This window comes from Rana temporaria, chromosome 5 (assembly GCF_905171775.1).
Source record: "Rana temporaria chromosome 5, aRanTem1.1, whole genome shotgun sequence".
Classification (NCBI taxonomy): domain Eukaryota; kingdom Metazoa; phylum Chordata; class Amphibia; order Anura; family Ranidae; genus Rana; species Rana temporaria.
This window is the reverse complement of record NC_053493.1, coordinates 251,798,988-251,816,546: the sequence shown is the minus strand read 5'-3', so window position 1 is coordinate 251,816,546 and position 17,559 is coordinate 251,798,988. Positions and strand designations below refer to the sequence as shown.

At 40.8% G+C, this 17,559-nt stretch overlaps 1 protein-coding gene across 2 annotated transcripts in view; it reads left to right on the top strand.

Annotated features, from left to right (window-relative positions):
* The window catches only part of NEDD9 (neural precursor cell expressed, developmentally down-regulated 9), a 137,579-nt gene that overhangs the window by 101,043 nt on the left and 18,977 nt on the right, over window positions 1-17,559 (top strand). For both annotated transcript variants that reach the window (XM_040353725.1, XM_040353724.1), the window contains exon 2: window positions 9,428-9,844. In XM_040353725.1, the coding sequence (XP_040209659.1) occupies window positions 9,428-9,844 (417 nt within the window). The remainder of the gene's footprint in view (window positions 1-9,427; window positions 9,845-17,559) is intronic.

Here is a 17,559-nt window from a genome sequence, read left to right as displayed (position 1 = left end):
GAGGTAACGGTGAGGCACAGTTGCTCCACCCTCACCTCCTGGAAGCATCAGTAGCCCAGTCAGTGTTAAGCTATTTTTTCAGTTTTGTTTGTAAGCTATATTGTTAAAACACCTTTGTAGGTGATTTGACTGGGCGGTGTGGGACTTTCAATAGAGTAGACCCTCCATTTTCATGGAAGGTCTACTTTAAAGTGTTTCTAAAGCCAGAACTTTAGTAGAGTAAGGAGCAAAAAAAAGTCTATTTTTTTTGCTGCCTGTGTCCCCTGTGGGGAGATTTTCCCCCCACTTCCCTGGTGAACATTGCGATGGGAAATCCAAAATCTTACAGTAATCACCAGATCATTTGGTAAGGTGAAATTTTCCAATGGTGTCATCTGTCCCATTAACAAGTACCTAAAAGGAGATTCCTTTGACTTTGGAGGAATTTGCTTAAGGCCCCGTACACACGAGAGGATCGATCCGCTGGAATTGATCCGCGGACCGGTTTCAGCGGATAGATCCCCTGGTGTGTACAATCCAGCAGATATTTTTCCGCTGATTTTTTCCCCCGGGGATGGATTTCCAGCGGATCAAAATCTCTTAACATGCTAAGAAATCGATCCGCTGGAATCCATTCCAACGGATTGATCCGCTGGTCTGTACAGACTCACCGGATCAATCCGTCCGAATCCATCCCCCGCATGCGTCGTAATGATTCGACGCATGCGTGGAAGTCCTTATATCACAGCGTCGCGCACGTCGCGGCGTCATCATCGCGGCGACGGTGCGACGCGTCACCGCGGACGGAATTCCGTGGGGATTTTGATCTCATGGTTAGTACAACCATGAGATCAAAATCCGCCAGAGGATTTATCCGCGGAAACGGTGATAAATCCTCTCGTGTGTACTAGGCCTAAGTTGCCAGGACAGGAAGCAAAAATAAATCTCCCCAACAGAATACAGGGTATGATCACAATATGTATGTGTTACTGTAATAAGTAGCTGTAGAGGAGTCTTTCATTGATGTTTTATCCTAGAGGAACAGGTGGAGATTATAAACACATGGTAGCCTTTTAATCGTATTAATAACTACTTAGCTTATTAATTAGTGTCTCTGAGTTCTAGTAGCCTCTGGCATCAACAACTATGCTTTTCTTTCCTAAGTACATAATAACACACCTTGAGAGTGTCTGCACAAGTGAGCGTATGATTTCTCACACGCCTACCACTGTACCACTGTGTGTGTTCATATGTGTGTGCCTTTACTTTGGCGTGGCTTCACTTGCTCACAATGAGATCATTTCACTTCACAATCAGTTGGTATTTTCTGTTTTCCTTGACTTCTCCTTTCTTGAACTCTGACAGTTATCACTGCGGAAAAAATAACATTAATGCATACCTGCATATTTTTATTAACCTGTCATACCTTGCCCTGAATGCTGAAAAGATGCTAATAACAGGGTTAGTGGCACAGCACATCTGCACATACATGTTTGTGCCCTTCTAATATACCTTTTCTTTGTACTTGGAAGGTTGTTAAAGTAAGTGGAAGGAATTTACTGCACTTCTAAAAAACAAGTTGAACCAAGAGCCTTAGTTGAATGTAATTTTCTTTTTTTGCGAACTAATTGGATGTATAATAGAGGGAAACTCTATTCATTTGGTTCACATATACTGTCCTGGTCCTCTCACTTGTATAAATTGTCTGGTAATAGTAGATTTACAATGAGTATATTTATACAAACATTTACAGTGTACCAATGTTAGATTGTATTGTTGCCTTATTGACATCTTTTGCATTACTAAGCATAAGACATCACCATCCATTACTGAGGGATGTAGAGTAGGTGAAATCTCATGAGAAAACATCCTAATGCCCTGTACACACAATCGGTTTTCCCGGCGGTAAAAAGTCCGCCAGGAAAACCAAGGGGAAAACCGAGAACCTGCTTGGTAGCTTTTCCCCCCTACACACGGCCAGTTTTCCTGTCAGGAAAACTGCCATGAGAGCTTTGGTTGAGAAACCCAGCCATGTGTGCTCCACCGCAGGCTTTCCCAATAGAAAAACTGCCGGCTTAAAAACCGCCGGGAATCCCGGCAGGAAAAAAGAAAACATGTTCTCATTTTTCCCGCTGGGATTCCCGGTGGTTTTCCTGTCGGGGAAAACTGCCATGGAGCATACACACGGCCAGTTTTCCCGGCCAAAAGCTGTCATGGCAGTTTTCCTGACGGAAAAACTGGTCGTGTGTACAAGACATGAGAGCATCTTCTCAGGAGATTTAGGCTTGTATCTTCCCCAGCATCTTGGTAGAGCAGTGTGACATTACCCTCACCTATGGGCCACAAATGGAAGATGGGGGTGAGAGAAGTATAAAATGTAACCTTTTTTCTTAACAGGTAGCTTTTGGACCTAATATCGCCTCCCTGTCAATTTGAGAAAGTGGACCCATGTGTTTCCAAAATGTTGATGGTCAAATGTTTCAGAAACACAACTGACCAAATTTGTCAAAGCTATGTTTTCTACTAAGATCTCAGTGAAAAATTTAGATCGCCAATTTTGGTGTGCTGGCCATTATTTGTCCTCGATTCTCTAAAGTGTCTCGATGGGCATGCACCCACCCTCTGCAGGGTGTGAAGTTGTAGAGTAGATGCCAGGCACTTGAATTTGGCCCAGGCTCAGACATTTGCTGTGCAGAGGCCCGACACTTTTCTAAAGAGTGTCTACAATTCTCGTTATGAATTTTTTGGAGAAGGTCAGAATGGCAGTGAGACATCTATCATTTTCATATACAGTGTATCTAAAGCAACCTCTGTATTTTCCCCATATTACGTTTCTTTTAAGATGAAAGGACTGACAACAGAACTGACTCATAGCTGGAGTAAGTTTATCAGACAGAAGGTTGCAAAAATGGGATGGGGTTTTCTAGAATCACTAAATGCATTTATCAGAATATTTATATACTTGTGTGAAAACATGAAGTTGTGGTTAATGGGGTGAAATAGAGAAGTGTGATCCAAATACCCCCAGTTTAAGGGCTGTAGGGAAGTAGCCTGCTCTTTGTCAAAAATATTCCTGTGATCCTTTTTCTTGTCCAGCAGAGTCCAGTTGTGTTAGTGGTGTACATTCTGAAAAATAAAAGCAGGAAAACAATGTTGCCAAATTGTAACATTTGTTTTAATCCTAATAATATCCTCTCACATGTTACTTGTTCATGCCAGCAAGGCTGATAGTCACCGATAACATTGTATAATAGTATAACTTTACCAAGACAAATTAGCAGTAAGCTGCAGGTGTAAAGCCAGATGCATTTAGGAACAATTAGACCAAGGAACCGGAAAAAGGAGGATGGGGGGGGGGGGGTCTTTTCCAGGAAGCTTAACCCATTAGATGATGCTAAATATTAACTCCAGTCAAATTTCACTAACAAATGCAAGAGTACATTTGTGTGAAAGACCTTTAAATCCCGATTTTTTTTCCCCATTCTTATCTAATATACTTTTATTTGAAAGGGACTAGTCTTTAGCCCATATGTGCTACATATCCTCACACAGAAATACTCCTTGATGGCAGCTTCCATGATTCTCCTATACACGTGCATCAAGGAAGCCATTTTGATTATATAAATCTGCAGGAAACCGTTTGCTCATTTAGATACATTGAAAACAGAATGAGAGGAATTGTTCTCACATAATGCCTATTATGATAGAGTTTTTCCTTTAATTGTGATACTAGAGAATTCCCAGTTCTCCACTGTGCTAATTAATCTGAAATTATGTTGGGTTAATGAAGAAGAGCACTTCTGTTACTAAATATTGTGTACTGACCTCTTTTACAAAAGTAACCACATTTCTTAAGAGCAAATGCTATACAAATTCTTAGTATTGTTGAGAACTTTAAATTTATATTTTAAAGAGACTTGTCAGGTCTTGAAATAAAATAAACCAACAGTTCTCTGCAAAGTAGAAGGATTATACTAATTGTTTTGATGGCTCATAGCTCTAACCTTCCCTCTGGTCCAGCACTGCAGCCTCCTTCAGTGTCTTTGGCATTGAATAGACTTACAGGATCGTTGGATGCCTGTGCCCCCTGCTGCATGCCTTGGTTTCATCCTCCATTCTCTTCATCACTACAGGACTCAGTAATGATGTAGGTATCAAAGCGAATGGTAGCAGAGACAGACATTCCTTAAGAGTCGATTGGCGAAAACACAAAAATAGGCTGAAACAGTGGAAGAGAGGGGAGGTAGGAGACATAGTCCACCAAAGAGGGGACTGTTGGTTCACCTTATTTTGAGACTCATCAGGGTTTCTAAAGAGCAACTCTATGCAACAAGTAAAAGAATTACAAACTTCAAAACTTATTTAACAAATACAACAGCTTTGCTGAAGTCAGAATTTCACCAATTTACTTTAAAGGGGTTATAAAGGTTTTTTATTTTCTAAATAGGTTCCTTTAACCTCCCTGGCGGTATGATTCTGTCAGAAAAAACATGCTAAAAGCGGTACCATTATTTGCAAGGAAATTTGGCGTTTTATATTGTAGGTCTGTAATTTTTAGAAATAACTCACTTAAATCTGACCAAACAAGATTCTAATAGGCATCCCAGGTATGACATTTTTTTAAAAACAAAATTATAAATTATAATATAATAAATAATTATAAATAATTATAACAAATAATAATATAATTATAATAAAAATTATTCAATAATGTAATCAAATCAAAATCACTGAAATTTGCTCAGTTGCAGAATTGTTGCTGTCATTATTTTTTTTTTTTTATGACGAATTTCCCCACAAATCGCTATCGCACAATTCTGCAAGTGATTATAATTTATTATCGCTGTTTTTTAGCTGATCTAAAACTATTTTTGACATAAAGGGACACTTTTGGTTGCTATGGACAATCTACAGTTTGCAGGGAGAAAGAAACGTTTTTATTATATAAAATGACATGCATGACACAGGACAGACCACTAGGGACAGGGGGTGTGTGTTTTTTTTACATACAGTACTGTAATCTATAAGATTACAGTATACTGTATGTAAGGTGTTTGTTTACTTTTTTGAATTTGGCGCCGTTCTCCGTCCCCGTGCGTCGTAACGTCGCAGGGAACGGAGATCGGCGTCACACGGAGGCACTGTGTGAATCGAGCGAGGTCCCGCTCGCTCACACAGCGCGGTGGCATCGCTGGATCCAGGGACAAGGTAAGTAACTTGTGCCTGTGGATCTAGCGAGGCGATCCCGAGTCTGACTCGGGGTGTCCGCTCGCAGCAGGAAAATCTAACCCCGAGTCAGACTCGTGAAGACCGCCAGGCAGGTTAAGCTAGTCTAGTGCATTGTTGGTTCAGGTATTTTTTCCTTCGATTTACCTTCTGTTTTTTTTCTTTGTTTTCTGTGTCTGAATTTCTCACTTCCTGTTCCTCCTCAGTAAGCTGTTCTGGCTGACTAACCCCCAGCTAGAATGGCTCAGATGATGGGGGCAAGCTTACTGAGGAGAAACAGGAAGTGAGAAATTAAGACCAAAAAAAAACATTTAGAAGGGAAATCGTAGGAAAAGGTAAGTGAACCAACAATGCACTAGCTTAAAAGAACCTACAGGTATTTAGAAAATAAAAAAACCTTTACAACCCCTTTAATGGGAGTTTTATTAAATCCATTGCAGTCAGAATCTCTAAACCTCCTGTAATTACTGTCATTTTTTATTTAAGAGTTTCTGTATGTGACTAATAGCAAGGGACATGTGGTGGGGTTGTTTGGGAATTCCTCTTCTGAAAAGTACAAAGAGGTTCTCAGATCACCAGGTTACTGATCCAAGGGGGTTTGGTGGACTAGTGCACTACAGCAATAACTGGTTGAAAAACTGAAGCAATGAGCAGGTAGGTTATGCTATTGATTGCTTCTCTTATGAGTTCTGGATGTGGAACCATATGAGAATCTTGTGACTTCATATAGCTGACCTTACATAACAGTGTTCTTTGCGTGAAAACCAGGGAGGCAGCTTCCTTGGTGACATGGCAATAAAGGTGAAAGGCCTGCTCTGTGACAATGTAGATCAAATCAACAAAGCCATAACTCCCTTTATCTGCATGGTACGTGAGCTTATGCAGCTTTACCTATTTACTTTGAATACACAGTTACTTTGTTTAGAAAGGATTTGGATATATAACATTGTAGCTTCCTTTTATTCGTAAGTGAATTATTAACAGAATTTAATTGTATGTCCATAGAAATTCCTGATCATGTGTGCACCACACAGTAATTCTACAGCTTTTACCTTTGTTGAAAATGTAAAGACTGACATTCACATGAATCTATATACCCTGAGATAAAAAAAGCACACACACACACACATATATATATATATATATATATATATATATATATATATATATAACTACCGTATTTTCCGGTGTATAAGACGACTGGGCGTATAAGACGACCCCCTAATTTTCCAGGAAAAAATTTGATTTTGGGATATACTCACTGTATAAGACTACCCCCTTCCTTCTAGTCTTTCTGGAAGCTGAGGGGGAGCCAGAACCGCTGACAGAAACAGGCTTTTTCAAATCTCACTGTGCCATTACATTACATTCCTCACTGTGCCATTACATTACATGCCCAGACTGTGCCATTACATTACATGCCCAGACTGTGCCACTGTGCCATTACATGCCCCCACATTGCCATTGTGCCATTACATGCCCCCACATTGCCATCACTTTCCCCTCACTTGCCTCTCACTGTGTCATCACTTGCCCCCACTGTGCCTGAACTTGTTGCCCCCCCAGTGCAATAACACTCACTTTTTTTTTTTCCAGCGGTGACAGTCCCCCATGCTGCGAGCGCGAGCGTGAATGATTTCAAAGCCACGCCTTCACTTCAGAGTGTTCTGTGATAGGCGGCACACAAATTTTCCCAGCAGCGCCTCTGTTCTGTTTTCCGCCTATCACAGACGTCTTCTCATCTCGTCCGAGGATGAGAAGGCATCTGTGATAGGAGGAACACAGAACAGAGGCGCTGCTGGGAAGATTTTTGTTCCTCCTATCACAGAACACTCTGAAGAGAAGGCGCGGCTTTGAAATCATTCACGCTCGCGCTCGCAGCATGGGGGACTGTCACTGGAAAAAAAAGTGAGTACTGAGACCGTACCCGGCGTATAAGACGACCCCCGACTTTGGATGCATGTTTTTGCATCCAGAAAGTCGTCTTATACGCCGGAAAATACGGTATATATATATATATATATATATATATATATATATATATTTCAAAGTAGTCCCTGTACTACTTTGGTTCGATGTTAATGCAAGTTGAGGTCCATAGACCTCAAGTTTACACAGGCATTCCCTGAAATCACGGCAAAATCGTGAGGTAAACGTGTTGTTAACTGTCTTGCATGGGCAAAGCACAGCTTTACTTTAACAATATTTGTGATGATCTTTCCAAAAAATGAAAACCTCATCATGCTCCGCACTTTTTATTTTGTAGTTCCACAACACATCTGCTTCCTTTTCTTATCTTGTTTCAAAATCAGGAACATTCTAGAATTATTATAGTGGACTATGAATTGTTTACTGCTAAACACATCAGAAATACAGTATCTACCCATATTGATGTTGAAATTATGTCACATATGCTAATCCAGACATGCAAAAACAAATAGCTGACATTCAGGTCAGTCTGCTTGCAGGAGTTTTAGCTAACGGCAACAATCTGTGGGAATATTTACTGTGAGACAGCATTCTATGCTGATTTCGACTGTGTATTGTGAATTAGGTGGCTACTAGTTCAGTGATAAGAACCTACTGACTCTTTTCACATGGGAATATGATAAGTACTGATACAGTTTCTTGCTATCAGGCTAGCTCCGAAATACTTGAAAGAGTTGAATTTGGTGCCAGAGTATCTCTAATGTGGCAATATGATAGATGGGACCTATGGAGCCCATTATGAGTTTATAAAATAAAAAATTAAAGATACACTGCTGTCTGTCACTAGCATTAACACAATCTGAGTCATGACCAGTTGATTCTGTCAGTAGATCTATTAATATTCCAGTTTATTTAACAGGGTGACAACATTGCAGTTCTTCAGTGAAAGCACTGCACTGTTGTCAACCCGTGGACCAGGTTTCCAAAATGAACATTTCATTTTAGGTAGACCTTAAATAATTGACAAACAATGCAAAGTTTAACTTCAACTACTTTTGAACCAGTTACAGAAAAGTTGGGCCTTTTTCACATGGGCCTAGCTGCTGACTTGCATTCTATGGTAAATCACTTTGTCAGCAGCAGCTGGCCTGCCTCTATTAAGTTTTTAGGAGGAGATATGCTGCCTCCTGCACATCTGTTTGAAGAGGAATTTCACACCAAACTTCACTGAGCCACAACTGCATCCATTAGATCCACTGGATCCATTCACCTCTACAAAACTTTGTTTGCTGCAACATGAAGCACAGCTTTGTGGCTGCGGCAAAGTGTATGAAGCTGTCTTGTACCCATTGCCTGGTTTTAACAGGTGGCTAAGGTCAGTTGAAAATGTGCCTCAAGTGCCTGATTGTGAGACCCGACATTGCCCTTGTAAAAGGATATACAGTAAAACCTTGGATTGCGAGCATAATTCATTCTGGAAACATGCTTGTACTCCAAAGCACTGTTCTATCAAAGCGAATTTCCCCATAAGAAATAATGGAAACTCAGATGATTCGTTCCACAACCATTTATTCATAAATCCTTCAGTTTATAGTCTATATAAAAAGATTATAGCAATGTGATAGGTTGTGTAACCATAACATGGAAACCTCCACAAGGGGATTAGAAGCAAAATCCAGCAGGAGTTACAGTGTATAAAAGAGAAGAGAGGTGCCTCTAAGTGTAGCAATATGGTTACATGTTATGAAGGTACAACATTTAGCAATGATGGTTGATGATTAAAACAGGCACAACTAAGTATGCAGGCATCCGGGGGGAAGCTGTCCACATAGACCTTCCCCTGCACCACCGGCTCTCACTGCTGTCAGTCTGCAATAGTGACCGGGAAGACTACTATGCAGTAGAGCAACCTGAAAGCAAGGCTTGAAGTGCTCGTGGAGCGCAGTGTGGAAGGGATGATGTTGATGGCAGTGCGGAGGATGGTATATGTGGACAGCTTTACCCGAATGCCTGCATACTTAGATGTGCCTGTTTTAATCATTAAATCATGAGTTGTTAAATGTTGTACCTTCATTAAATGTAACCATATTGCTACACTTTGAGGCTCCTCTCTTTTATGCTCGGTTGTGACATGGTGCTACTCTTATATCAAGTCAAGTCAAGATTTATAATAAAAATTTGCTTGTCTTGCAAAACAATCTCAACCCAAGTTATTTTCAATCCAAAGTTCTACTGTATTGCTTTTTTTTAGATGTAATCATTTCATAATACATTTTGCTTTCATTTTTTTCAGAACCTTATGGCAAGAGCTTTATATGATAACGTGCCAGAATGTGCAGAAGAATTATCATTCCGGAAAGGCGATATCTTAACAGTAATTGAGCAGAACACTGGAGGTCTGGAGGGATGGTGGCTTTGTTCATTACATGGACGGCAAGGCATTGCACCAGGAAACAGACTCAAGCTTCTCATAGGCCCAGTGACTGAGACTCCTAGACATGACATCCCCAAACAAGAAGCATCACCGCAGCCTGGCTATCAACATCAGCTTTACCAGAGTCCAAAGTCTTCATTTTCAGATCCTGTTTATCAGGTGCCCCCATCTCACCACAGTCCAGCCATGTTTAAAGCCTATCGGGGTCATGACTTAGGAGATGTGAAGCAAGGAGCACCGTTCTCGGAAAATGTAGATGGCTCTCCAGGCAACAAAGTAAGTATATATCCATACTATGTACTTGCAGTACACAAAGGATTTTTACTTTGATGGTATGAATTAAGGGGCTATTTATGTTCTTGATAAAACCCCTTAAAAACAGGCAGTATAATGAGATCACTGTTTCTCAGGGTCAGTAATTTCACTGTACTGATTGCAATACTTAGCATGTTTATGAGTAGTCATGGGTAATTACATTCTGTGACTGACTTGAACTTCCTCAATTCAGGTAAAAAGTGAATACAAAAACATACGTATATGCTGCAGCAACATAAAACTTTTGACCTGTGTTTGTTAAACCCTGTCTAAAGATTAAGATCATATTTTTATCCACATCAATAAAATTTTACTTTAATTGTTATGATGAGGCATGCCTACTAAAAGCCAGTGGCTGATTGGATGACTGACACCCGATCTGGCTGATAACTATGAAATCAGGAAGCAATTAGATGTCTTTTGGATAAAAAATAAACTTGTGTCTTAGGGCTAAGTGATGGAAGTGGGAAGAATTGATTCGTAGTTTCCTGAAGATTAGGATCGTGCCTAGGATTGGGGGGATTGCTAGGATTGCATGCTCACCCAGTGCAGCTGTTTATGGTTTTGGCACAATTATTCATTAGGTCAGTTTTGTAGCAATGACAGTTTTCCATCACCATCTGCCGCGTCTGTGAGTACTTTTTGGGGTACCTTGTTTTATACTGTATACTGTTTTGTAAGATAAACATTTTCATGGTGTATGTTTTAAGTACAGGACGTTCTGTTTGCAAATTAGTGTTTTGCAGTAATACCCTCCTTGTGTTCACGAAAGGTTTGAAATAGATATTTGCACCCTGCTTAGAATGATTCCTTCTCAATTCCAGCATCAATTATTTCTTGGCTTTTAAATCCAATAAAGTCTGAGTACTTTTGGCTCCATATAATCTTTAGTCAGCTATTTGTTGGAACTATGAAATTAAATTTAAGTAATGTCATCTGTTGACTCCAAATGAAAAACAAAACTTTTGGCTTTATAATAGTGTATGTTTTATGCTGTTAAAGCTTGGATGAGTATATATAGATTTAACATTAAAACAGATTTCATAGGAGTTACATTATGCTTCCATGATAGGCTACAGGGTGTACTTTTTTGCCAGAAAGTCATAATCTCCAATAGTGTGTAGCACTACCCCCGCAGGAGCTGCTGGATTAGATTTGGGCCTGCCTTTACCTTTCTGTTCGCCACGCTCTCTTAGGGGGTCCTCCTTGAAGAGTTATCTACAAATCTCCACACCAACACTTAGTTTATTTTCTTCAAGGGTTTTATTAAACAAATTCCATCAGTGGGATGGAGGGGGTAGGGGAGAATCAGGTGCCTTACTTTGTGGATCACTGGTATGTTCTTAGATCCAGAGGACAGATCGTTTCCACACTGGATTCAGCAACCACCGGATAGGCCCACTGACCTAGCAGCCGATGCAAAGCTCGTTCAAAAGTCTCTGCCACAGACTTGATGAGTGCTGTACGAGTCGTTACACAATCCTCTGCCACAGGATCGTATAACCACACACACACTTTGTAAAGTTCCAAAGAAAATACAGCTACACGGTGCCAGAATCTTTCAGCTAGTCGGCAACACCGTGAAGTAAATTGGCCAGGATGCGCCCTCCAATTGAGTCCCCAATTGCTTGGCTTCTTCCCGCAGGCAAGACAGCACAGGACCACCCCTGGACCAGTAGGCCTCAGAAACTCCTGGGCCTACTCTCAGTAGCAGAGCCTCGGGCCAGCAGCCCCCGAGGCCTAAAGACTGTTAACACATCCCTGAGGCTAGAAGGGCCATCAGGTCAGGATCGGAAGACCCCGCCAGAACAGTGTCTGTCCCTTAAGTACCCCCTCCCAGAATGCACAGCGATGGAAACCACACCCACTGGGCTGCTTCAGGGAAAAAGGCACCCAATACACTCAACTCACTGCATTTCCAACCTTGACTCCTGGTGACAGCGACACCCACAGTCAAGTGGAAAATGCAGCTGAACTGGAACAGAAACCTATAATTTGGCATAATCTTTCTGAGCTAAACTACAGCTTAGATAACTAAATTTACAAATAACGCCTACTCAACAGGAGCAGGGCGCTACAAGTGGATTTATCATTAAAAAATACACTTCATCAATTTTTAGGGCACATGTCCACTTAACCACTTGACAGCACTACTTTGTGTAAAAGTGACCCATTCACCACAGGGTCACTTTTACAGAAAAGCACTCCTGTAAAAAAAAGTGTTGGTTTACTTTTTTGCTGGCCAATGTAAGGAAAAGCCACTGCCTTTCCACTCTCCAGCCAGTGCAAGCAATCAACCATCAGTTGAGTTAAATGCTTGTCCCACCAACGGCTGCTGTGGTTCCTTTCTCCAATTCATACATCACTATAGGAGGTACAAGCCAACAAGAGGAACAGCAGCAGCTGGCGGGGGGGAGCAAGCATTCAAATCATCCAGCAGGGGGAGCAAGCATTTAACTCTTCTTATGGACAAATGCTTGTAGCGGCTGGGAAGCAGAGAAGCGGCATAATTTCTTTACATGGGCCACTGCAATAGTAGGTGGGTAAACATTTATTTTACAGGTGGGATCTTTTATAAAAGTGGCTCTGTGGTGACCGGGTGACTTTAAAGAAAAGTACCTCCTGCCAGGGATAAGGAAAAATGACTGCTCCCAAGCAGCCTTTTTAACTGGAAAAAATACTGTAGTTCCTTGAGACAATAGTATGTTTCCTTGCTTTGTTTTACATAACCTGTGCTGTCTTTTTTCATAGTATAGAGAAGGGGTTAAACATAGACACAATATTATCCAGGGTGTCAGATTCCGAATTGCTCATTGGCTGCTTTCCCATTCCAACGAAGGTATAGTGATAGTTGACTGTATTTAGTGAGCTTTACAGTTACTCATTTTAAAACGAGGTCTTGTTTTTCAATTAGACCATGCTTCTTTAAGCATTAGACTTTACAGAGTTGTTGTCAATATGTTTTCAGCATTCCTGACTCCGCCAAGCAGACAAAGGCAGGACATTGGAAGATATGCTTGGCTGCTTTTGCCGTTTAGCCTTTGAACGCCAGCTTATATTGGCAGCGAGGTTAGACATTTTCCTCTCTAGACTTTTAATGTTGCTGCTTGCAGACCTTTGTAATATTTCTTGTGGGACTTTTACTCCAGACTACATTTTTTGAAGCCGCTATAGTGCATATTTGGAAAACCAAGGCTCACATATGGATTTTCTGTTTCATAACACTTGCAGAAGCTCCTCCTGTTTTTGATCAAAGCCAGGCGCTGGATTATTTTTCAAGTAGTATACATTACCAGTAGAAAGTTCAGATCTAGAGCTAGTGCCTTTGTTTACTGGTCATTTGAGTTTTGAGCATCTTGTGTGTTTCTTTTAGTTAACCCGTATCAAATACAGCTGGGACCTACTGTACATAGCACACAATAGGCTATGTTCATAAAAAGTCAGATGCAAAAGAGGGCATCTTCTGAGCATTCTGGATCATGGAGAAATTGCAGATGCCATGGCTGTTGTCCTTTTATTTTTGACTCAAAAATTACATAATTTTTTTGGTTGGAAGGGAGTGTTGCTATCAAAGAACAAGGAGTTATTAACTTAGCACAAAATAATGTTACATTTTAGCATGTATTTATTTGTTCTATAGTAATCGAAAACTACTCTAAAGTATGTGTGATATAAGTGAAGTAGATGGAACACACCTGTAAGGATTTATCACATAAATGAGCATATATTTCATTGAGTTATCTGAAACTAGGCAAAATGGAGCAATTACATGGTGCTAATTCCTGATAAATCCCTGCATACTGAGGAAGGGATTAGATGTTGCATTACAGAGACCTTGAGACCTGTTCAGTGAACTTGTTAAGTTTGGAGAAAGTTGACATATTATATTCATCCATCTGTCACATTGGAATGCAATAAAGAACTGATGAAAACCACCAACAAGCCACAGTGTGACCTTCAGCCAATCCTGTAAAAGCGAGCGCATTACTGTTGAAAAACGGCATTTCCAAAGCACCTCCGAATACCTTTGATGAACTATTGAAAGCATAAAGAGGCAGCCAGTTGAGGTTTAGGGATTATATTTCATGATAATTCAGCGTGGAAACATAGTTAGGATGGCCATACTTGGCCTGGTAAAGGAAAGAAATGCAACAATTTAAAGCTGAACTACAGGCAGATTTAAAAAGATACGTGTTGATGTAGCACTGAGTACCTCAGTTTGACCGGATATCAGTTTCTTGCAATCCTCTGTAAAGCAGCCTTCAGAGTGGAAAAGGAGTAGCCAGTCACTAATGCTGTAGTGCTTTTGTGCTAAGCATATCGATGAGAGCAAAGAGCACAGTGAAAGAGAGATAAGCACATCAGTCTGCTGCTTCTCCTTCACAGTCCGGTCACAGGCTGGGGGACGGACTAGGCTTTTGAGGCCCCTTTCACACTAGCCGGATCCGTTTGTCCTCTGATCCCTGGCTGAGCAAGGTGGGTGGATGACAGGTCCGCTCCGCTTATGCAGAATGAAACAGCCTGCTCTTCTCTATAGACAGTCTGATGTAAATGGCCTGGCTGTCCGTTTTACACCTGATTGCCCTCTGATCCAATTCCAATCCCTGTTCGCCCATTCTGTTTGTTTTTATCAGATCGGATTGAAGGGGGCAGGTGTAAATTGACAAAAGTTAATTTATATCCACCGTTCCATAGAGGAGAATAAAGGGTCTGCTTGAAAAACGGAGGACAGGTAGACGCAGTCGGACCTCTCGGGGGAAAGTGGCCTAAGTGCAGCAAAGGAAAATGAGGTCCCCTACACTGTTAGACAGGGATGTGCTTGTGTGCTGATAGACCGAAATATAAATCCTTTATCAGGTATTTCAGCGTTTTATGTAGCTGTTTGCTTGGAGTTCATCTTTTAGGTACAATTTGCAACAAAATATAAAGTTGCTAGCATTTCTGGTAGGAAAAAGTTATTATTATCACAGAAAGATTTTTTTTTAGCCTGATGTTAAATCTGAGATTGATAGCCACTTCCGTTTTTATCAATGAAAAGGAAATAAAGTGTTTATCAAGTACTCTGTTTTGGCACTGAGGCCTCGTACACACGACCGAGGAACTCATCGTAAGTTTTCCTCGACGAGTTCCTTGTTAGGCTTGTCGAGAATCTTGACAAGCTTTCTTTGCGTACTGTCAAGACAAAATCTTGTCGTTCTCAAACGCTGTGACGTAAAACATGTACGACGGCACTATAAAGGGGAAGTTTGATTCCACTGGCGCCACACTTCTGAGCATGTGCGGGTTTCTAAGCATACACACGAACGTGTTTCTTGTCGAAAACCAGGCCGACGAGGAACACGACGAGGAAATTGAGACTCCCGACGAGGAAAAAGAGAACTTGTTCTCTTTTTTTCTCATCGAGTTCCAAAACAGTTTTCTCGATGAAAAACATACACACAACCGTTTTCCTCTGCAAAAAAGCTCTGCCACCAAGTTTCTTGATGGATTCTGTCGAGGAAAACGGTCGTGTGTACGAGGCCTGAAGCTGAATTATTGAAATGATCACACACTGAGCACGAATCATTCAAGGAAAGGATAACCAGGTATTTTGTCAATGATCATTCTTGGTGAAGCATACACACTTGTATGGCCTCCCTTGAAGAAGTTTTTCTTGTGGCTTACAAATGTCTCTCCTTTTTATTTTTTTGTATATGTTACTTTAAAAGAACCAAGTGGTTCTCTTTGTATCGTGCGCACATTTTTTTTAGATTGTTGGCCAACACAGAATGAGCATGGCAGATTGGTGGTCAGTCATTCTGAATAAGCTACCAGTATTTTTTATCATTGCATGCTACTGTAACTTACAAGTAACCAAAACACTAATGCGGACAGGCCCCAAAGCATTCACATTGCAGAAGATGTCAAGGTCAAAACTGTAAAATGCAACCAAACATTTAACAACATTTGGCACATAAATTCCAGCTATTCAATGGTAGTTACTTTGTGGTTGAATACACTGATACAGTACTTTAATATTGTAAGGGTCATTTACAGAGGTGACTTCATAAAAAGATATCGGTCACAATAATATAAGCACCACAGTGTTCTTATTATCACAATATGATGGAATATTCCAAAGGTCTCCGAGATAACAGCAATGACTATGCTGTTTTCTGCTTTCTTCTCCAATCAGAGCCTTTGCAAGAGGCCAGTGCTCTGATGTAATTGTGTAACCAGTGAGAGAGTTTTGAAATGTATGTTCTAAATTAGTCATACTGCTATTGCCTGCAGTTCTTAGCTAATGATCTGGCAAAAAGGACAGACCTTAAATGTGTTGCTCTGTGCTTTACATGGGTGCTATTTACTTAACCAGTGGTGCAAAAAAGGCAGCCACAACTGGGCTTATTAGAGACCCACGTACCACCTATCCAACTAACCATTTTAGGCTGTAACCACCTATTTTCCATAATGCAGGCAGGCTGAGCGATTGGGAAAAAAATTCAGGCCTTATATCAGAAAGCATGAAGAATCACAATATTTAGGCTACTCAAAGGCACAAGATGTCATGGCCCAAAAAAATTATTTTACATATAGTGGAAAGCAAATCTGGTACAACAAAAAAAAAGCACTCCAGTCCAGAAAGGCAAAGCCTTGTATTAAAAAAGATGGACTTGAGGGTACTTATTCAAAGACACTGTATTTGACTGTTGTAATGCGTTTTGCGGTTTTAGTATTCTCCCTTCAGGGCATAAACCGATCACATAATAAACAATATCGGGACCAAATAAATGGAAAATCGACAAAGAATAAAAGGTTGAAGAATTAAAATCTATATTCAAAAAGAGCATTTAGATTTCTATGTAACATAATACTGCTGCAGGAACTAAACAGGGATCCTCAAACTACGACCCTCCAGCTGTTGCGGAACTACATATCCCATGAAGCATTGTAAAACTCTGACATTCACAGACATGACTAGGCATGATGGGAATTGTAGTTCCTGAACAACTGGAGGGCCGTAGTTTGAAGACCCCTGATCTAAGACATCTGTGGGTATGGTAGACAACAATGTCCAGCAGTTACTCAATGCTGGGAAATGTTTAGATTGGTATTAGCAAAGCCCAGTGAGCAGAAACAACCTCATTCACCGCCTTAGCATGCACTTGTTCAGTTTGATGCTTAAAGTGGTTGTAAACCTCACACATGAAATATGAACAAAGCTTATCCCTCTATAGTGTGTGTACTTGTCTCAATCCAGAGCACTAAGTCTCAATTCTGTCTGCTGCCTTATTCCTCTGCTATCAGCATGAATCACTTCTGACAAGTTTTCCTGACACCAAGAGAAAAATGGTGACAGGGGAGGGAGCTCCAGCTGATTGACAGCACCAGCTCTGTTCCTGTGTGCTGTGTGGACGGAGGTGTGTCTCTTCATTTCAATCAGCTCTGAGAGCTCTCCTCACTGATGTAACTTCAGGTCTCCGCCCCCTGCTTTTTAGAGCTAAGGGATCCCATGTAAATTCTGCACTTTGGATGTAGGGGACAGACAGCTGTAGATAAACATGTCCAACTTTTGCAGGAGAATTGGTTTCATCTATGTGTATCACCAGAGGCCAGTCACGTCACCTGATATATGTAAGGGCTTTCAACCACTTTAGGATATGTTCTAGTGTAAAATCCCAGCAGTTTTCCTCGTC